Consider the following 22,888-nt stretch of genomic DNA (forward strand, 5'->3'; position numbering starts at 1 on the left):
GTGATCATATACTTACTTTTTTATAACTCCATTCTTTGTAGACTATAGTAGTGGTCACTAGTCCTCTCCTGGAGATCTACCTTCCTGCAAGAGTTTAGTTCTGGCATGTATCGAGAACCTCTGAAGAAGTAAATTAGCCACAGCAGGTGTGGCAGATTATCACTGGAACTACACTTACTGGGATACCTGGAGGCCCATTTGGGCCTGGATCTCCAGGAGCACCTTTACTCCCATGAGGTCCTGGTCTTCCCATGGTTCCATCCACTCCCTGCACCCCTGAAGGACCCTAAAACAAAACAGACAACACATTTCAGTTGTTAAGTAAAAAGAAATAAAAAAAAAGGTCAGTGGTCAATCTTATTAACACTTGTGACCTACAGGCATTCCATCTATTCCTTGTGGCCCAGGAGCTCCTTGTCTACCCTGAAGAAACAGATATGTAATGAGAAGACAGAGCAACTGTAAAGGAATGCTGGTACTTTCAGTTCCTCATCTGTATTATGGAAAATTAAACCACACCAATCACACCATAGAACTGCAGGTGTTGAACAGTCTCACCTGCGGTCCTGGAGAGCCTCTTTCTCCAACTGGCCCTGGGGGACCCTTATCGCAGAATAAAAAAGTTTCACATTTATGAATGAGTGATTTTAACACTGCAAAACAAGATAAGACATTTTAAAGTGTTTTTCTGCCAAACATACAGTATCTAGTAAAAACAAATTATACTTACTGGAGGTCCAGGCTTCCCAACAAGTCCTGGAGGTCCTTTCACACCAGACTGTCCCTGTAAGTGTTATATGGTAATCATCAATCACATGGTTACAAAGACAATCCTTTCTGACTGTATCTGTTTATGAAAGAGTAATGAATATGATGCATGCAATACATCTTCACCTGTTCTCCCATGTGTCCTGGTCTTCCTCGCATGCCCATAGGCCCTGGGAAGCCCTTGAGGGGTAGACACGCACAGTGAAAAGATAGAACAGACCAGAAAATCTACATTGAAAATCCACTATATTACTATTCTGTATTGGGTAGGACACATTTTGCCTCCTGAACAGCTAACATTCATCACTGTGTGAATTAAACAAGATGGAAAGAACCCTTAGAGATTTTAATCAATCCACAACATCAATAATAATTCTTAGAGTAAAGTAGCGAATTTAACTTTTTCCACACCATTATGTCACCAACAGTATGTGCCTTTGATATAAGGCTGGATGGATTCAATGATTCATAATATTTATACCAAATTGCAACCGCAATTTAAATTGTGATTATTTTCTATAAATTGGGGTTCAAACTTGTTTTTTTGTCCAGGATGACCAGATAAGCTTAGGTCTTGACACCTTAATGTAGTGAACCAGAAAGCATGTAAGCTTTGGTTGTGATCTCAAAACATATGGAGGTTTGGTTGCCTCTGATTAGTCTACCTCTACAGGCAGTGTACAACCCCGTATTATTGCATTAAATTTCCCTCAACGTTTTTAATTATGTAGGCTATAATTTCACAAAATTGCAGCTCTTGCAATTTGACAGTTCCACTATTTTAAATTCTGATTGTGATATAAAAACGATTAATCTTTCAGCCCAAGTTCCAGCATACATGAACATTTTCCTAATATTTAAACGTCCAGGTTTAGCAATCATGTACAGTCTTTTGCAAAAGTTATAGCATCCCTGGTCAAATTACATGTATTGATGATTTTCTGAGTTAAAATAAGTTAACACAAATTATCTACAAGCAACACACATTTTACACAGATTTTAGAGCATAACTTCAGCTTACTTGCTGAGCGTAACGTATTGGAAAAAATTAAACATAGATATAAAATGCCATAACTTTTGTAAAGATTTATAACCTTTTATGCACTAAGCTCTGCAGTGTGGTCTCAGTAGGGGGCAAGTTAACCTATTTTAACATTATTTGTATTTTCACAGATTTCATATTTTCTTATCATCTAAACATGCAACTTCAGGAGCACCCAAACATTTTCATAAGACTATACCCACTGTAGCCATTCACTGAACATTTTTGGCTTATTGCAATTCCTCAAAAAGCTAGGGATGTCCCAATCCAATCTGGAGGACTGGGATCAGTGCCAAACGTCTTATTTTAAAGGATCAGGTTTTAAATACATTAAGCCTAATCTGCCTTTGATCATTTGATACCAATATCTGCATATTAAAATTAAACAATTTTGCTGCAGCTTTTTCATGTAACTGGTAGACAAATAAAGTTAAGTTAAGTGATACTTTTTTGATCCCACAACCGGGGAAATTCCACCTCCGCATTTAACCCATCCGTGAAGTGAAACACCACATACACACCAGTGACCACACACACACTAGGAGGCAGTGAGCACACTTGCCCGGAGCGGTGGGCAGCCCTATCCACGGCACCCAGGGAGCAGTTGGGGGTTAGGTGTCTTGCTCAAGGACACCTCAGTCATGGACTGTCGGCCCTGGGGATCGAACCGGCAACCTTCCGGTCACAGGGCCAGCTCCCTAACCTCCAGCCCACAACTGCCCCAAAAAAGCTGGTTAATCAACATGAATGATAATACTAAAGACACTATAAAAATAGGGAAAATATTACTCGACAGACCTGCATATCTCATTTAAATTGTGCGGCTGTATATCCACTAAAATAAAGAGGAGGTGGGTTTTTGCCATCACAAGCAGGTTTACTTAATAAAGAGGCAACTAAACCTATACCTTTATGACTACAGATCAGCCTACATTTCCTACAGCCTTACATGCATAAATTAAATGAAAATCCCTTTTCCCACCCAAATAACCTCTCCCAGGGACCCCTGCAGAGACATCACTTACATACATGCCAACAGGGCCCTGAGGACCCTCTGCTCCAGGCTTCCCAGAGAAACCCTGAGAAAATAACCACACAAACCATAGCTAAACAGCTATACACATCCAAAAAAGGTCCTAAACAAGCAAATGTACAGAAAAACAAATACCCTCTCTCCTGGTGGCCCTGGACTGCCCATCGGCCCTTCTCGTCCTGGTGGGCCCTATTATAGAAAAAATTATTAGTCATGCTTAGCGGTTTATAAGAAAACACACATATAGTGAACTCCCCTGTGAACTTTCCTGTCTTACACAAGCATTTGTTACATCTCTCACACATCTCATCAATCACTCCTGCTGAAGTGGGAGAAGTATTACCTGGGGTCTAATGCCTGCAAAGATGCAAGCTGAACCAGAAAAGTACGAGAGCTAATTTAATAAAACCTGGACCAAGAGATTTGCTGATTTCAATCTACCCACAAGTGCTTGCATAAATATTTAACCTAATATGCATTTTTGGGCATTTGAAGTGGAAATGTATTGTGTGGAAGTGATGGTGAGAGATGCAAACAGAATTTGCATGTGTAATTACTCATTTCTTTTTATTTACACTTCCTAATTAGTTTTGGTTAAGAGGACTTGATAGACTGATTAGTGTTAGACTCAGATCACAGTAAATGTATCAAAGTGGTTCATTTCATAAATTTAAGAGTAGCGTTCTAAAGAAAACTCTTTCCTCACCTCACATCAAAATTACAGTCCGTTCATAGACTTATCCAAATCCCTGGTTGGACTTATTTTAAGGAACACTTATTAGGGGTTTATTAAGGTCTTATTCTTTGTTCAATAAAGCCTGGAATAACTCTAGATGGTTTATTAACTATGCATGAAGTTTTATTTACTATGACCTGCATTAGTTTGTAACTGAAGCTCTGTTATATGAAAATCACCAAAAATGGCATTATTAGTTGTAATTATGTACAATAAACTCTTTAAGACATTGTCATGCAAATTCCTGGACATGATCTGTCACCTAAATTCACATCTTATTGAAGTTTAACTGGAAGCGTTTGATCTCTACAGGTTCTAGGTAGTGTCAAATTTATTTACTTAAGAGGTTAATACGTTACGAACATGTAAAGATGACTTCCACATTCTAAAGTGGAAATTTACACATCACTGATTAAAGGTTAATAAAGAGCTAAATAAGTTAATATTAAGATTTTTAAGGTATTGAATTTCTGGTGTTGGCCAAAAACGGTTATTGTTGTTATGTTATCAGAGTGATATACTGGAAGAGACAATATTCCATACATTTGATATTTTATTAATTTTTATATATTTTTCTGTGAGAGGGATAGACTCAGCTACTACTATCATACTAAAGGAACACAAACGGCCCATATCATGAAAAAACATGTATGTATGTATAGCCATTGATGGTTTAATCATGCGCTGCTTTTCAGTCCATGAATTCAAACTATGCTGCAAAAACAGCTTGTTTTGAATACATGGTTTATGTGATGTCACGAAAAACACTGCATACATATATTCCTTTATTCAGTCTACAGCAGCTTAATCCCTCCCATTCATGCTGAGGTTCTGAGTGCTTTTTGATTGATGCATGACACATGGCAGCCAAACGGAAGGGAGCTCATTCATGCACGATTACGGTATCTTAAAGGCATGGTAATGACCTAAGGAATGAAGAGAGGTTGAACAATGGCCATTTAAAAATTAACCATGGCAGTTTTTGGTACATAAATGTTTGAAGTGGAAGGTGAAAAATATAAAAACAATACACACACACACACACACACACACACATACACACACACACACACACACACACACACATATGTTATATTATGTTATGTTATAACATAACAGGCCTTTTAATGCAAATCAGAAGCCACCAAAGCCAAAATAACAATTGTAGGTCTATATCAGGTATCAAATAATACCCCTCGTCAGTCCTAAATGAACTTGTTTAGCTCTTTTAAGCCTTTATTTATTGATGTGTAAATCTCCACTTTAGAATATGGAACATATGTATTTGGATATGGAACAATTATATTAATTCCTCTGTCTGGAATTTAAATAAAGAAATAAACTTGACACTGCCTAGAACCTGTTGTTCTAGGCAGTGTAAATTTAGGTGGTAGTTCATGCACAGTAATTTGTATAACAATACACAATGTGCATTATTACAGCTAATTACTAGTGACTAATTACTAGTCAATTTCACATAAGAGATGTCTAATTATAATACAGTGCTAATACAGGCCATAATTTATTAGGCTTAATGCACAATAAATATACAATTTAGAAGTGAAGTCACAAGTTACTGAACAAAGAACCTTAGCAAATCTCAAGTATGTATTCCTTTAAATGAAGTGTTTCCAAATCTCTTTTATGCCGGTCACAGAGTTGTGAAAAATATTTCTACTGACACCCTGTAAATCAGTCCTCAGTCCTCACGCTATACAAATCTTTTGTTTGCTCTCTATCACTTCATTAGCCTGTGTTCCTATGGGCCAAATTTCATTTTTCACAAACGCTTCTGATTTAATTGTCCATGACTGAACATGTTTCCGCAAAGCCCAAAAGAGCTACCCAATATGTAAATGAGATCTGAACACCTGCTATTTTAAACCTAGTTGTGGGTAAACTACCTGCAAACAAATTGCTTATGAATTTTATATTTCTGCAAAAGCAAATTAGCTGTCACTGTGGGTGTTCCTAAATTAAATTAGATGCTAAATCAGAGGGGACTGTAGTACTGCTGTAGTACTTAAGTTGTTTTAAAAGAATTCATATTACTAAAAGGAAAGAGGAAAGGAAGCTCACAGGAGGTCCTGGTGGTCCATCCAGACCGTCCTCTCCTGCAGTGCCCTGAAAGCCCTGGAAAAAAATAAGGGTAAGGGTGAGAATTATTGCTAAAGCACAAGCAGGTATCTGTATTTATTTGTCCTGCTGCTGATAGTGACCATACACTGCATGTTATACTGGAACCATTTATGGTCAATAGGCAGCACCTAAAACCTGAAAACAAGCAGTCCCCTTTCAGCTCAATAAATTCCTGCAAAGGTTGTCTCTTGGTTTTATGGTTGTATGACACCATAAAAAGCATTTCCCATCCCATAAAACACGATCACCTGTTTATATTTGGTTTGCATCAGTGGCTTAGCCAAAATACATGGCAACGCTGCTTAAGATATATCTTATTTCACCCCAATAAAACCTTCAGTGGAGTAAAATAACAATAATGGCTCAAAGGTAGAGCTTGATGAGCAGAATACATGTATATCAAGAAAAAAACGGAGAAAGAAAACTGGTTTCAGATCAGTAGCTGAAGCTTTGAGAGCAGTATATTCACCATTAGTCCTTTTTCCCCTGGGTTACCAATAGCACCTTGAGGTCCCTGAAACACAGGAGAAATTCATGAGCACAGTATCGCTTCTATTAAACATCATCCAGCTTTTTATTTTTAATTCACTTGTAAAATTATTAGGCAAAAAGTTACAATGTTTGAATGTCTGAAATTACACTCATCGTCAAAAAAAGGAAGGAATCAACCAACAGGAATGAAACTCGTGGATAGATTTGACATAATGAGACATGCAAATGATTTAAGTTTCACGCTCGGCAACACATGTGATGTAAACAAGGACAGGCCTTTTTGCTGTACCTGACTGACTATAAAAGGTCTTCCTGTTGCACATGCTTTCCATTCTGACCCTGATGCTGTTGTATTGGTAGCATCATTTGCAAACAAAGTGCCTCAGAGAAGAGTTTGAAAGAAATCCGAGCACTTGGAAGAGTTTGACAGGGGTCGCATCAAAGGACTTTGGGAAGAGGGATGATCTTAACAACGTACTGCATGCCATACCAGTCGTGTGGATACCATAGCATGCTGTTGGCCGCAGTGGATAGAAGAAGGTGACATGAATGATCTATGAGACCTACATGAACCACAGAGAACCAATGGATTGTCCGACGCACAGAATGGCACAACAGCCACGATTGCGGACATTCAGCAAGCAGTGATTCCCTCCATGAGTCATCCTGTTAGTGCCAGTACCATTGGCAGACGGCTGCACGACACAGGACAACATGCATACAGACCGTTACTATGACTGCCCTTAACACCACATCAATGCTGCCAATCACTGCAATGGTGTTGTGCCAGACTGTCATGGAGTGACTCAGAATGGCAGCAGGTCATCTTCAGTGATGAGTCCCGCCTTTGTTTTGATGGAGACAACCAACAAATCCAAGCATGCGGCACAGTGGTCAGGACCAAGATGAACGCTTTGTTGTCATGCGTCACATGTCCAGAGGGATTGGTGTCATGGCATGTGGTGCGATTTCGTACAATGCCAGATCACCTTTGGTTTTCATTACAGGCACTTTAACAGCCCATGTTAATTTAATGAGGTCCTGCAACCAGTGGCCCTACCTTTTCTACAGGACAACGCTCGTCCGTATACTGCTGCCGTCTCAAGAGCTTGCCTTGAAGACAGACACTATGCCATGGCCAGGTGCATAGCCAGACCTATCCCTGATTGAAAATGTGTGAGATGCTATTGGACGCAATATCAACATTCCACTCCTACCTCAAAATCTGCAAGAACTGCATAAGAATATGCAAGCTATATTGGATGGCTTACCACAGGACACATCTTGCGTCTGCAAACATGGCAGCTGGACACCATACCGAGAGACATTACTTCTGTATGCTTCTCAGTGCAGACGTAGTGTCTCTCAATGTCTATAAATATTGCCCATATTAGGCTAAAATTGAATTATTTATTGTTCCTGGTAACCTTTATCCTCTTTCCGAATAGCTTCACAATCCGACACTTCCTTCTGGGTGCAACTATTTTTTGACGATGAGTATATATCATTTCTCTGCTACATTGGACCATGTTTGTTGCTAATACTTCTACTATGAAACCTTATGCTGCTATAGCTGTTGGATAACTGAGAGGAAACACAAATTACTGTTTAAACAGTCTTCCACACACTGTAGACAGAGATGTCCCTTCCCATCCCCTCTACACTGTTAAGAAATACCAATTTTTTGTAAAAATTGTTTTTCAATGGCTGCATTAAAATGTTTGTGGTAACTGAACTTTAATGAGAAGCTAACAGAGGTAGAATCTGCATCATAGACTTGCTATTTGAAGCCCAATAAACTCAAAATGTAAAAGCAGCCTGTTACCCAACTTTATTAAGTCAGAACATCATTTTTTGTAGGTTACTCTCCAAAGAAACAGAAGACGAAGCTGTGATCATGGTATTAGAATATAGAATGGGAACCTGTGTACCAGGCTTTCCTTCAGCTCCCACTGCTCCTGGAGAGCCTGTCAATCCCTGAAAGGCCAAAATACAACAAGTTCTGAAATTCTGTTCTAACGGAGCTCCTCTCAAATTTTGCCTGGTGCAAAATGAGACTCTTACCGGTGGTCCGGGCATACCAGTGTGACCTCTTTGTCCAGTACGGCCCTAAAGGAAAGGTAGATGCCCACCAGATCATCATTATTTATTATGCTTTATGATTAACTATATTGTAACATAAATTTTAAAGTACAATATGATGTAAGTTATTTATTAAAGTGTGGAAATGATTAAATTACTTTTAACAGAATACTACATAAACTTTCAAAATACAGATTACACATTAACAATACAAATAATACAAAATACAAAACAGTACTAGTTGTAAATGTGTATTACCTTTGGCCCCCTGGGACCTGGTTTTCCCTGACGGCCATCTGGGCCCCTCTGCCCCTTTAGCACATTTGGGACAGACATTTTAGAAGCATATCAAATTTATTGCATTAATTAATTCAGTTTCAATTATACACCTCAGGAGTCAATGACACTACAGACTAAGCAGTGGTTTTACATCTATTTTTCTCTTTATATTTTAACAAAATATTTTCACAAATATCAGGCCAGCTGTGCAGGTACTGACCTTTGGACCCTCCTTTCCTGTTCTGCCCCGTGGACCACCCTCTCCATCTTCACCCTAAAAGACAGAGGAAGAGAGAGAAAAACAGAAACTCATCAACTAAAAAGGCAGAAAAACATCAGAAAAACTAACTAATTATCAGTATAAAAGATTTATAACAGTATAATACAGTTATAACATGCTAAATGAATTGTATGGTGAGGCAATGATGTAGTACAATTTATGTAACTCAAATTTAGCAACTCAGCTGTTACTCAATAATGTATGCTGGGACCTGTGGTCTGTACCTGGATGCCACTTGGTCCAGGCTGACCTTTCATTCCTGGAAAGCCAGGAAAACCAGCAGATCCCCGTTCACCCTGAGAACCCTGTATCCCTGGGGCCCCTTTGATACCCTGGGTTGGACATGGAGAGGAATGCAAAGTGTCTTATCATATTTCCACAAGAACAAAACTCCACTATGTTTTACAGTGATTCTACAGTATTATATATAATCTGTAGAGAAGATAACACTATCTGTCTGCAGGTTATCGCATTACTCTTACCTTTTCACCTTTTGGTCCCATATCCCCCTTGTCTCCATCAGGTCCTCTTTTACCCTTATGAAACAGTCAATATATGAAAAACATGCACATTTGTTTGAACACCCCAGGCCATACTTTCTTTTTCTTTTTCTATGCAAAATGTATCCTCTATAAGGAACAACCTAAATACTAAATATGCCATTTATCTGCAATTTTAGTGCAAATTTCTAAGTATTTGCTGAGTTTAACATATTCGAAAAAAGTTAAACATAGAAATAAAAAAAAAAATTGCTGTAACTTTTGTAGAGGCCACATTTTTTCCCCAATATGTTAAATTCAGTGAATAAACAGAAGTGTGTTCTCTGAAGAGGATTTATTAACTTTTCGCTTAGAAAATCAACAAAATGAATAATTTGTCCAGGGACATCCAAACTTTGCACACAACTATTAGGATCCATGACCTTTAGAGCATCTTTGTACACAGTGCAATTAACAAATAAAGCAGAAAACCACACATTTTTACTGCATAATTAAAAAAATGTCCTGCCCATTTATTTCTCTTCACCTGTGTCTAGTTTGTGGCCTCTCCCTTTTCCAGGTGCTTCCTGATGGTCTCTGTGTGTGTATATATATATATATATATATATATATATATATATATACTCCTCTGTTTGCATTCTGTGGCCTTGTATTGTTGGTGTTATTTTCCTGTTGTGTTCGGTTTTGGTTTCCGTGTTAGTTTGCTGGTTTGTTTCATTATGGCCTTGTCTTTATACTAGCCTTGCTTTTATCATGGACTGTCCTCTACTCACCATGTCTGCCTGCTCTGTGTTCTCCTTGGATGTTAGCTTGGAATATAACAAATAGTCTCAGCACTTGGATCCAACTACCATGCCTGCTCTGTCATTACAATATTTGATATTTACACACTAAGTTTCTTTTGGTTTACCTGTATAAAGACAAGTATAAAGTATAAAGACAAGGCCATAATGATATATATATATATACCAACTCTAAATATATACATAAATATATACACTAGTATTGCACTATTGCTATTCAGTTGTACAGTAATAAGGTATGAAATAAAACTATGAAATGTGCTGTTGTACACATTCTGTATGTGCATTTAGTCTGAGGGAGATAATAAATGAGATGCAGGTACTCAGGGAACAGAATACTGATATAGAAATCTTCTAGATTGTACCGGATATGGATAGAAGATTACAAGACATTAATCTATATGTGTAAGTACAGATTTGCTAAATTGAAGGTGCAAGTCTCCCGCTGAGTTAACAGCCACCATCCCTCTAGAATTTTACAATTTAATCCAACCACTAGAAGCACCACAAACTACATGTCATGCGACATTCTATCTGGTCTGGTAAGTAATGTTGTAAGTGGAAAAGTATACCTAAATATACAAAGTACACAAAGTATTGAAGGGCCTTGGAGATCTTTAACAGCATTTATCAGGACACAAAATGACCAAGACGATTGTTTTAGCATGAATTTTTGTATGTAAAATATTGTTTTGTTTTGTTTTTTTGTTTGAAGCTGAATGGCTGATTAACTTTTAAAATATACAAAATGTACACATAACATGTTTGTGTGTTAGCAGGAGATTTGAAAGGAGACCTGTAGAAAAAACTGATGTTGAGAAAGAGGAGTGTGCACAGGACTTTAATAATGTCATTATCAGGGAAACTTCTGTTTTGACACTGTTTTATTTCCTGTTATAATGAGTGTTTTCACTCTTCTTTTGCTGAATCAATGCACAGTTTCTTCGATGTGTGAAAATTTACCCAGGTTTGGCAAAATTAAAAAAAAATTCTGAAGGCATGAAAACAATTCTGTGTTGAACTGGGCTGAGTCCCGGATATTTATGTGCCCACTCTTCACACCTGACATTGGCTGTAACAGATACTGCCTGAGCATTAGGCTGCCTCAGTGTCTCAATGGAAAATCCATCTATAAAGAAAGACAGTAAAACAATAAAGGCACACTTACTCTGTCACCCATAAAACCCTGTGAGCCCTGTGCTCCTGCAGCACCCTGGAATTCAAAAGAAAAGTGGTGAGAAATCTTTAAAGGGGAAATCATTGAGATTTCTACATAGCAGCTTATCTGTGACTTGATAAAGGAAGATTTTATATGTGCATGTGTGCAGTTTAGTTTAGCGGTGGGCAGCTGCACTGTGACCAGCTGAGTTCTTCATTTGGAGCTTTATTGTTGGCATTTCTTTTGTAAACCTTTCATAAAGAAGAGCAGGTCTAGAACTGTACAGATGTATTTAATAAAGCAAACCGAGTCTTTCATTCTGTCAGTAATCATTTCACAGATCATGAAGAACAGTGGCAGATGGGACAGATGGTTCCGATCTCCTTTTGAAAGTACAGACTTTTAGTAGTGTTCAAAAGTTTGGAATCATTTATGGGTATTTTATATACGTAGTAACTTTTACCATGTGGATCAGATTTTAAATTATTTTTTGACATTTTATTCAATATTTCAATATTTTCCTTAGATATTTTACTCATTAGATCAATATTTTTAGATTTTTCTTCAATATTTCAGATATTTTTTGAACAAGCAATGAGCAAACATTATACACTGTAATCATTTATTTAAACCCATTTTTCTCACGTAACCTTTGAGATTTGATCACCACTTTTGATAAATTCGTTTATCATGCAGTTTAGTTGCATTTCAATTGTACTTTAAAAGCATTTTAACTTAATTCTCAGTGTTATATGATTCAATGTCAGAATCTTTCATCATTTCATCAACTCAGCATTCTGGACACATGAAAAAATGTCTTTATTTTTATTTACAGTCTCTCAGAGACCTACTAATCGGTCAAAACCTGAACCTGTGAAGTTGCACAGGACTAACATATCAGATTTATTATATATCTGCAACCAAATTTGGTTCTATGGAAAATGGTGATTCCAAACTTGTGAAAAGCAATTCCAAAATACTGAACAGCAGGACATAGAGTTTAATATAGACATTTGCAAAAAAACTATCTGAAAAAAAAAATGCAAGTGTGAATGAATCCCACCCTTTGTTTTCTGCTTTGGTGTCTTAATTGCACTTCCTCCATATTTACATGAAAAAATCCAGGCTTGCTCCTACGGTGATATGAAAATAATCTACGTCCTCCATCTGTGATGAGACTCCAAACTACCGGGCACCATTTGAAACTGTAGACTCCCAAGAGTGAATTAAAATGTAAAAGACCAGAGCAGAAAACTGAGGCAATTAAACAGTGACAACAGAGACTTGGCAACTACAGACATAAACAATGGCACAATTACTAACAAATGAATAAGGAACTGTATCTAATTAAGTGAGCTGTTCTCACAGCAAGTCTCGTCAGTGTTCAATTAGGGATTGTCACATGTATTCTCACATGTATTCTCTGATGGCACAAAACAAGATGCTTGCTGTATGGCAGGCATTCAGTGCATGGCTGCAAAAAGCAACTGGGACTGGGTGATAATTGAGGGGCTAAAAGAGCAGAGATAGGGTAATCCACTGTGTCATCTATGACAGCTGCTAAGGCACTTAAGCCCAACATCACGTCAGTAACACTGTACCGTGATGAAAGCTAGGACACTGTTTGATGCGAACCGCATGGGACAAGTTTTAGCTCATATTTTGAGTGTCACTGGGTGAGCTTTCAGACGTGGCCATATGGCCATCTGCTGGGAAAACACCTGGGAATGTCTATACAATTTGCATCCTTCAACTGTCAGGATAGGGGTATAACTAAAGCAGACTAGCGTCAGGTCCCATCGCCTAGCAAAGCCAAACAATGACATTTACAGCTGGGATGTCTAGCTGTGGTGTCAAAATACTGGGTATAAACTTCCAACAGAAAGCAAAACGCGTCATACAGCGCTTCACATCTGAAGACAACAATGTGCTAAACATGTAAAGATGTTTAGAATGATGGCTTTTGATTGTCTGTCTGGATGAAAGTGTGTAATTTAGACATATTGAAATGCTTACCATGGGGCCCTCGAACCCAGGCTCGCCCCGACGGCCTGTGGGCCCGATAAGTCCCTAGGAGATTGAAACAGACAGTAAAAATAGGTACATAGAATATAAATGACCTGTTTTGGGTAACACTTCATTTGAAGGCTACCTACATAAGGGCTTTATGACGCATTCATAAGCACTGAATAATGTGTTTATAAAGCACTACTTGAACATTTATTAAGTGCTTATGTCGGTTCTCGCAACCTGTTTTATGAAATAATTGACGTTGTACTGACATAATAAGAATAAACGTTGAACATATTTACAGCACTAAACATATTTAAACCCTATACATAATTGCATCAATCACCTTATCCACACCATGGAGCGACGAGGGGGTGGTTTCCAGGCATATTTAACCTGATATCAGTACAATGTCGTCTTAAGAATGCTGGCATAAATAGTTATGTATAGTGTTTTAAATGTGTTTAGTGCTGTAAATATGTTCAGCTTTTATTCTTATTATGTCAGTACAATGTCATTTATTTCATAAAACATCTTATGTCAGGTTGCGAGAACCGACATAAGCACTTAATAAATGTTCAAATAGTGCTTCATAAACACATTATTCAGTGCTTATGAATGCGTCATGAAGTCCTTATGTAGGTAGCCTTCAAATAAAGTGTTACCCTGTTTTGGCTAGCGCCAATTTAATGAATTATGATGAAAATATTAAGATGCACCTGAGAGTTAAAATGAGCCTCTGGCTTAATCAAGTTCAAAAAGTGTGTTTTTGTATGAAAACAGTTACTATAATAACTAAGCAGTAACTTTTATCACTCATAAATGCATTCACGAGCAAGAAAAGCTTGAACATGCTTACAGGATCTCCTTTTGGGCCATTTATGCCTTCTCTGCCTGGCTGGCCCTGTGAACACAGACAATTACAAATCCACTGTAGCCGTGGGCACTTTCTAGTTGTTTAAAGCTCAGTCTCTCCATTTCCTTAGCAATATCTTTTAAGCTTCTGCCTTAATCACAGTTCAAGCTGTTTTGCTCAAGGGGATAAAGAGTGTCCTCTAGCCCTCTTGATAAGATGATTATCATTACATTAACCCATCTCATTTTTAAAACTACCTGTTTTCTCACTTCCTGTGAGTCATACTATTGTGCTGGTATTCTAACTAAGTCCATTCCAGGATCTAAAGTGTTCCTGTCCCTGAAATCAAGATGAACACAGCAGTGGGCTCCTCATTAATGACTTTAAGGCCTTGCATCAAACTAACATACTGCCTACCAACCTGCCCATCTATACCATGATGTACTCCTGCAACTCCTAAAGCATTTACCACTATGTGTCTTCACTTGCAAGTTACATCAGTCTTTAAAACGCTTATTATCTCCTTATTTTTCTTGCATTTTATTTTTTCCCACTTACAATGTTTGTGTGGTTTTATTTACCAAAAACCAAAATAAACCAAAAGTTTATTTTCACGTGACCATTTTCTCACCCCTCTTTATCCATTAGAATTAAACAGCCTTTGTTGTTACTAATACATGTTAATTATCTCCGTTCTGATTGGCTGCCCTATATTCCACCCCATACAAAAGGTAGTACGGGCTGAAACAGCTTTATTGTAAATGGGCGGAGCTAAATGACTGTTTGGCAACTTAGCTTCCATAAATGGACAGCATGGAGTGGGGGTGAATGGCCTATTTTGAAACATAAATAATGTTTATATACTACATGTTTTATTTCATAAAAGTGAGGAAATGATAAGTGAAACCTGTTGCAACCTTGGAGTCGGCTCTTCCAATTTAAGGAAAAAGAGCACATGTTTAAAGTATGTCATGTAGGGAATAATATATGCACATTCATGACAATCAAGGATGTATTACTAAAGCATTTTTATTATGCTTGCTGGTGCTACTAAATGATTCCTGTCAATTCCACAGTGAAACTGTTCTGTATCCATATAACTCAAGCTGATGCACCCTTAAAATCATCCAAATCAAATACAGAGACTTTCGGTTTTGTTACAGCAATGATATGGGAATTTCAACATAATGTAACATAGTAAAAACCTCGTATCTCCATTCTTGTCATTTTTCAGTTTTTAACATAATTTGAAAATGCCTGTTGCCCTTTACATTGTGTGTAAATTTCATGATGAATGGACTAAAAGAAATGACACAAAATGACTTGGAGAAACATCTGGTTCCATTGACTTACAGTAGAAGTAAAGGAAGTTTTTTCCTTCTCCTGTAAAGTTACCATTTTGGAGATACAAGGTTTTGTTCTGACAGCAGCGATAAATTGTATTGTATCTCCATTTTTTTTAACTTTGCAGTTTTGTACATAATTTGAAAATGCCTGTTACCCTTTACATTGTGTGTAAATGTCATGATGAATGGACCAAAAGAAGCAATCCAAAATTACTTGGAAACACGTCTGGTTCTATTGACTTACATTGAAGGTAAAGTAGGTTTTCCCCTTCTCCTGTAAAATGACCTTTTTGGAGATACAAGGTTTTGTTCCGACAACAGCGATATATACGTTATATGATATGATATATGTGTGCAAGTATATGTCTTGCTACTGTGACACAGCAGTTTCCCTTCAGGATCAATTAAGTTATTTGGTTATTTAGTTCATTCACTTGTTCGTTTGTTCGTCCGTTCATCCGTCTGTCCGTTCATTCGTTCTTTCTTTCTTACTTACTTTCTTTCTATCTTTACATCCATGTCAACCATCCATCCACCCATCTAACTATCTATATATATTCTGCCTGCCTTTGTTTTTGCTGAAGGACTTACAGTAAAAGACAGAGGGCTGAAGGTGTTAAAGTAAAAGACAAACGTTCACCTGTGGGCCTGGAGGCCCTGGAGGCCCAATCTGCCCATCCAATCCCTGAGGACCCTGGTGATGACAAAGAGATGATGCGGACATTAGTCATCAAGCACATCTTTTGCCCTCTTTTTAAAAAAATGAGATAGATGAGGGAACATCTGACAGTATCAACACACCTGAGGCCCTCGGGGGCCGGAGATTCCTGCAGGTCCAGGCTCTCCCTACAAAGCAAAGCAGAATAGACCAGTCAGATGCTGCTGTGCTACAGAAACAGATCTATGATCATTGTGCTGCAGTACTGAAGAACAGAATGAAAATAGAATTGTCATAACAGCATGTGAAGCCTCACCCTCGAACCATTCACTCCCTGAACGCCGACCAAGCCAGTGACCCCAGGAGGGCCCTACATACACAAAAACATATTTCAAAGGTAGAGAGCAGTTACTGATTCATTGTAGAATTAATAGTGTAATACAAAGAAACGTACATACATAAAATCATAATACTTTCATCAAAGCACAAAATGTTAACTTTTTTTATTGCAGAAAATCCCTAATATTCAACACTGATTTTCAGAGTTTGGGAAACATTTACTGCAAAACAATGGGATTGAACTGGGGGGTCTAACAGGGATGCAGTCTCACTTCCTGTTCTAAAAATGCAGGGGTGTGGCTAAAATAAAGCTTCATCTATGAACTAAAACTCTTTGTGTGTAGTAGCGACATGCAAATGTGGAACATTTGAATATTTGAATACATTTTTTTCTTATTTCAAAAATAAACTCATGATAAATGCACATCTTTCAACCACAATTTCAAAGAAATTAAAAAGATCCGAAAAAATAAAATAAAATAAATAAACCCCCCCCAAAACATTTAAGTATTATTTTCACAAGTTGAAATGTAAGGGTTTGGGTTTGGGACCGCCACGTCCCACTAGAAAGTATCCCATAAATTCTGATTTTGTAAACATACAGCTTATTACAGTCTCAAGTAACGCCGTGTGTTTAAACAGATTATAACATTATATTTGTAAATATGTGAGGTCTGAATACTTAATTGTTTTTTTAATCGATTTTATACTGTGGGACTGCAGTTTGAACTAATTCTATAGAACGGTTCATGTAGCTTCTAAACTCTGGAAAGGTACTTCAGAGAATATTAGGAATGTAAGATTGACAGGTGTTTTAAATCCAGATTAAAACATATTTTTTAGGCTATCTTATGCCTAGCTCTCATACTCTCATAACTACATGACCTGATAATTCATTGCAGTTACTGAATAATGTGTCTTTTTTTAAATAGTAAGCACAGGGCTCTGGAGGTTAAGGCGTTAACTCCCTCTTTTCGGTGTGTGTGTGTGTGTGTGTATGTGGCGGAGGGGGGTTGGATGTGTTACGTTTTAGTGGTTTGTAAAACTTACTGGAGCCCCTGGTGGACCTGCTGGGCCTTCTAAGCCATTATCCCCCTGTAAAACATAGAAAACACAAATGATGTTCATCAACCGGCTGAAACAAATGCCTCCAAACACATTTTTTATCATACATGTACGAAATACCATATTCACGCATTAATGCATTCTGTGTATTTGCAGTGATGAGATGTTTTGGCTTCACTCACATCTGGCCCTGGAGGCCCGTCAAGGCCCTCAGCCCCTCTGAGCCCTTGTGGACCCTGAAGGTAAGGACATCATTGTTATGTACTAATACAAAAGTCATCCACCCCTGTTCACCCAAAAATAACCTCCAATAAAAACATAAGCAGGGATAATTCACTGTTATTGCTTACTACACCCTTTTACAGCTGGCATAATTTATGTTACCATATTAACGATAATATAATTATCTAATCACATTCATAGTCATAATCATAGTGAGATCAGAGACTCACTTGTGGACCAACAGGACCAGGCTGACCAGGAAGTCCTTTGGAGCCCTAAATGAGGCATATCAAATGACATAACACAAATCAAAAGTACTTCATACTGACTTTCACACTAATTCACACAGACATTTAGCAATTCTTTACCCAAACACTAGATGGCAACAAGTTCCAGTAAAAAAAATCTTTTAACGTGTAATTTAAATGGATGTGCAGTTGTGGCATGTTTGTGGCAATGTAATCTTTGAGGGGTTAATAAAAATAGTTTTTCCTGAACAGTAGACCTTACTTTCTCTCCAGGTTCCCCCATATCTCCACAGCGACCCTCTGCTCCAATAAGTCCCTGGGTAGAGGATGGCATGGCTTTGGTTTTAAGGAATGAGCGTTAAGCAAGACCCATATGCTGCAATCACTGTACTTCCCTTTAACTTCCTCTTACCTCATCTCCTTTTTCTCCAGGTGAGCCAGAGTCTCCTTTATAGCCAAGAGGCCCCTGTTAGACAGAAAAGAGTAAGTTGCATGTAGAAGAAATGGAGAAAGCTTAAAGGTTCACTGTTGCTGTACTCTCTAGCTAAACTGAGAAGTGTTAGCAAGATCGCAGTGTAACGTCTTACACTACACTACAATGTATTACACATTTTGCATGACATGGTGGCATAACATGGCCTTATGTACCTGTGGTCCAGGTATCCCAGAAGGTCCCTGGTGTCCATTCAGACCATTTTCTCCATCTTTACCAGGAATCCCTGCTTTTCCAGGGACACCAGGTGGGCCAGGATCACCCTGTGGTGCAGAAGAAAACCGATGAATTTTTAATTCAGAAGACTAAGGTATTTAGTAAATTACACCCCACTGATCATAATAGCCCCACAATATCCTGTTAAATTCTCATTAAGGCAGGTAAAATTAAGTGGCTCAAGATAGAGATACTGAGGAACAGGCTATTCACTGTTTAAACGATGCTTTGTGCTTCCAGCACTAATTTAAGTGTACTGCAAATTCTGAGTCTCCCTAAAATGTTAGGGAAAATCTTGGCCACACTGACTATGAGAAATGTATCTCACTCGATTAGCATTTTAATAATGTTCTATATAAAACCATAAACACTCTGAGAATCCTTTGCATGATTAAAGAGTTCTTTGCATCATGAAGTGGTTCTTTAGATTGATGGAGAGCGTCCCGTAGATGGCTCAACAGGCTTTTTGAAAAGGGCTCTACAATGCACAAAAAGGGTTCTTCTGCTGTTACAAGCTTGACATTGTACCAATACCAGAACTCTTTTTGATGCTATATAAAACCATTTGAACCACTTTCTTTACTACAGAACACACAAGCATGCAGAGGTTCTTATCGCACCAGGACTGATAAACGTGTATAAACGCGTACTTCTAACACAGTATAATCAGCTCCAAGTCAAAGAGTGCATTGCTAAAAGCAACTTACCCGCAATTCACATTACTTATGAAACCCAGAGAACACAGTTAAATCCATTCTAAAACAGGGAGTTTATGAAGTAAATGAGTCTTCTTCCTGTTTTTGTGGTACCATTTTTCATTAGCAGTGGACCATGTACCATCTGTCCAGTGTGGGTCAGTTCGTCTGCGGTTTCACTGTGGCACAGACTCAACGTGTCACTGTCACACTTACTCCCACAAAAACCCATAATAGAGACTTCAGACTCTTCCGTTCATGTTTATGAGGTTGAAGCTCAGGATTCTGAAGGGTGGAGTATTTAATCACTTTTGCTTCAGCCACAAAGACATACAGTGCTTAATGAACCGGCTCAGATTTCATATGAAATTCAGAGAAAAAAACATGACTAATATGTATCTTCTTTGTAAAGTTTAAAAAATATGACAACTACGATGATATCATCATTTCTAATTGTGTGTAAGTGCATTGCAGAGTTACAAAATTACACTTTCTGGCCAAATTTTGCCCACCACTATGGTGCCGTCAAATGACTAATTAAGAAATTCTGATATGATCATTGTTTACTATTCTATTCTGAGTTGGCAGCACAGTATATGAGACTGCTGAGACTGGAGACACTAGCTTTTACATCACATCCCTCTTTTTATTCGTCTTTTCATTATGACTGCTGTACAAATGAGAACATGTGCCAAGCAGTTGTATGTTTTGTTGATTTTCTAAGTGGAAAAATGCACACTGTTTATTTGCTGAAATCAGCATATAAGAAAAAGTGAAAAACTTGGCAAACATTTTATATTTTATGCTTTATTTTTTCCCCATACACTAAACTTAGCAAATATAACAAAATTATACATTACAATATATAGAAAAATGTGGTATTCACTTAGAAAATCAAAAAACATGACATTTGACTGGTCAGCTTCAAAATTTTATATGTATGTATATGTCATGAATGCTTACCATATCTCCCATTCGCCCTGGTGGTCCTCTATCTCCAGGATCACCTGGTGGTCCCTGAGTGAGAAAAGAGATGGAGAAATCAAATATACTGAGGTTGATGGTTCTGCACAAGTAATGCAGCATCTGAATATTAAACATACAGCAGCAAAAATATAGACTGGAAAAAGCATTGCTGTAAATTTATTTCATTCAAATGTGTACGTGTATATCAAATGTGTACATATATTTCATCAAAACAATTACTCTCACTCCTTTTATTTACAAGAAAGTAAATAAAATGAACCACAGATGTGATCCAATGTACACACCTCAGTCAAGTAAATTCAAAGCAACACTTCTTTAGTGTACACAATTCTCCTCAAAACTCAAATATATTGATTAGCTGTTTTGCACTGGAGCTACAAGGCTAATGTAGCTAACAAGTAATGGAAGGCTATATCGTAGCTGTTGATATGTTGCAAAGTGCAAACCTATGTTACACACACATCTCAAACTGTGTCAGTTTGCTAAGCAATATCAATTAGATGTGCTGGCTTCTGATACTGAACAACATCAAGCCTGTTTACACATTGCATTAACATGTGTTTCATGTCTTATCTGGATAAACTTTGGCCGAATAACACTTACACTTTTACTATAATACGTCCAGAGTTTGACCAGATGAGATCCGATTGCACTTTTTTCAAGTTCAACACACGTTGTTTCCATTTTGTTTTTTTGTTTTTTTACTCTTTTCCCCATTATGACATGAGTCAACAAGCTTGGCTTGGGCATCTTTATTACTATGGAGTGCATGAAGGCTCTTGGTTTGGGGCTAACTCCAGCTTCGCATATATTATATCTATTAATATATCACTGTTTATCCTCTCACCTGCTAGTCAGCAAGCTGCAGACGCATTTCCGCTCATGTAATTGTATGTGGATAACAAAACATATTCCATTTACACTTCTGTTAAATGTTGACGAGAACCGTCTCTGACCATCTCTAAATGTGTTTTGAGAGATCCAAATGTAATCTGTTCACAAAGCACTCTGGGGCATTTATACATGGCTTTTCATGCGATCAAGTGAAATCTGAATATGACCCAATCACAAAAACACAGGATGTGAACAGCCCCACTATTATCTATAATAATGGACTTCTGTTATGAAGCGTACTTATATGTTTTTATGCACAAGGCATGTAACAAATTGGGCATGCAGTTTTGGTGGGTTCTAAGCATCCATTAGTCTTGGAGCTCCAGTGCAAAACTAATGATGCAAACTTCAGACACCAAACATATCTGACATATGGGGTAAGAGTACATAAAACTTTAAGCTTAATGTAAACATAAAGCTTTAACTTAGCAACTTGATATCTACAGCATCTTACCTGTGGGCCTGATTTTCCCATCTCTCCCTCTGGCCCAGGTGGACCCTGCTGTCTCTACAGGCTCACAGAGAACAGACAAGAGTCAGAGAGAGCCTATAATCCAAAATCTCTCACTCATCTACAGACCCATATAACCCATGTACTGTATTCTATACTTACAGGCCAACCTGCATACAGCAGCTGGAAGAAAGAGGTCTGCTGTATAAAGAGAAAAGCAAAACAAAGAAAGCTCAGTAACACTAAACAGGCACTTCACAACACACACATAAGGATTGAATAGCATTTGGAAAACAATGCTTGAGTATTTATGATCACCTTATTTCATTATTCTCAAGATGACCCCAGATGTTTATGAAGTAAATAACATTATACTGACATTAAAGTCCTTAAACAAAAGCAACAGACATTTTAGCCATTTATAAGACAGTTATGAAAAATGTATAAGGACATATAATGGAGACTAGCACTTTAAGAGCTGATATATTGCATTCATAAGCAAACAGATTTTTGTGTCTGTACAGTGTTTTTCTCTGAATAGTAACATAAGCTGTTTTACTACTATTCTTATTAGTAATATTTTTATTTTTATTTATTACTTAAATATGCTATTCAATGCATATGCATGTGTTATAAAATCCCTATGTACACTCTCCAAGGGTTACTCTCCAAGAAAGTAATTCTATATAGTACCATGAACACTCAAAGAACCTTTTGGGTTATTAATGGGTACTTTGCATGGTGAAAGGGTTCTTCAGGCTGATGGAGAATCTTTTGTATTTGGTTCTATATAGAACTTTTTTGAAAAGGGTTCTAAACAGCACCAAAGGGGTTGTTATAACGTCAAGCTTGTAAAAAAAGAACCTTTTGGTTCTAGATAGCACCCTTTTCAAAAACTAAAGCATATACTTCATTATTCTTCATTCATCATCAGGTTTTTTTTTTAAGTGTTCATGGTTCTATATAGAACCATTTTCTTTACTAAACAACCCTTGAAGAACCATCTACTTTAAGTGTGCATGTAACCTTCAAATAAAGTGTTTTCAGAAGTATGAACGAAGTGAACACGAGGATCATTTCCCATCTTCTGACTGT

General features: G+C 37.6%; 1 protein-coding gene across 1 annotated transcript in view; it reads right to left on the minus strand.

Moving 5' to 3' along the window:
* si:ch211-196i2.1 (collagen alpha-1(I) chain) overlaps positions 1 to 22,888 on the minus strand; it is a 114,123-nt gene that overhangs the window by 17,021 nt on the left and 74,214 nt on the right. The window contains exons 10-40 of the mRNA XM_037546077.1: positions 21,956 to 21,994; positions 21,797 to 21,850; positions 20,425 to 20,478; positions 18,706 to 18,813; positions 18,470 to 18,523; positions 18,320 to 18,373; positions 18,040 to 18,084; positions 17,770 to 17,823; positions 17,573 to 17,617; positions 16,500 to 16,553; positions 16,327 to 16,371; positions 16,166 to 16,219; positions 14,183 to 14,227; positions 13,330 to 13,383; positions 11,323 to 11,367; positions 9,334 to 9,387; positions 9,076 to 9,183; positions 8,792 to 8,845; positions 8,551 to 8,604; positions 8,275 to 8,319; positions 8,134 to 8,187; positions 6,778 to 6,905; positions 6,214 to 6,232; positions 5,659 to 5,712; positions 2,979 to 3,032; positions 2,836 to 2,889; positions 895 to 948; positions 731 to 784; positions 559 to 603; positions 379 to 423; positions 179 to 286 (exon numbers count right to left, since the gene is read on the minus strand). Coding sequence (XP_037401974.1) covers positions 179 to 286; positions 379 to 423; positions 559 to 603; positions 731 to 784; positions 895 to 948; positions 2,836 to 2,889; positions 2,979 to 3,032; positions 5,659 to 5,712; positions 6,214 to 6,232; positions 6,778 to 6,905; positions 8,134 to 8,187; positions 8,275 to 8,319; positions 8,551 to 8,604; positions 8,792 to 8,845; positions 9,076 to 9,183; positions 9,334 to 9,387; positions 11,323 to 11,367; positions 13,330 to 13,383; positions 14,183 to 14,227; positions 16,166 to 16,219; positions 16,327 to 16,371; positions 16,500 to 16,553; positions 17,573 to 17,617; positions 17,770 to 17,823; positions 18,040 to 18,084; positions 18,320 to 18,373; positions 18,470 to 18,523; positions 18,706 to 18,813; positions 20,425 to 20,478; positions 21,797 to 21,850; positions 21,956 to 21,994 — 1,788 coding nt within the window. The remainder of the gene's footprint in view (positions 1 to 178; positions 287 to 378; positions 424 to 558; positions 604 to 730; positions 785 to 894; positions 949 to 2,835; positions 2,890 to 2,978; positions 3,033 to 5,658; positions 5,713 to 6,213; positions 6,233 to 6,777; positions 6,906 to 8,133; positions 8,188 to 8,274; positions 8,320 to 8,550; positions 8,605 to 8,791; positions 8,846 to 9,075; positions 9,184 to 9,333; positions 9,388 to 11,322; positions 11,368 to 13,329; positions 13,384 to 14,182; positions 14,228 to 16,165; positions 16,220 to 16,326; positions 16,372 to 16,499; positions 16,554 to 17,572; positions 17,618 to 17,769; positions 17,824 to 18,039; positions 18,085 to 18,319; positions 18,374 to 18,469; positions 18,524 to 18,705; positions 18,814 to 20,424; positions 20,479 to 21,796; positions 21,851 to 21,955; positions 21,995 to 22,888) is intronic.

This window comes from Pygocentrus nattereri, chromosome 16, assembly GCF_015220715.1.
Source record: "Pygocentrus nattereri isolate fPygNat1 chromosome 16, fPygNat1.pri, whole genome shotgun sequence".
NCBI classification, from domain to species: Eukaryota; Metazoa; Chordata; class Actinopteri; order Characiformes; family Serrasalmidae; genus Pygocentrus; species Pygocentrus nattereri.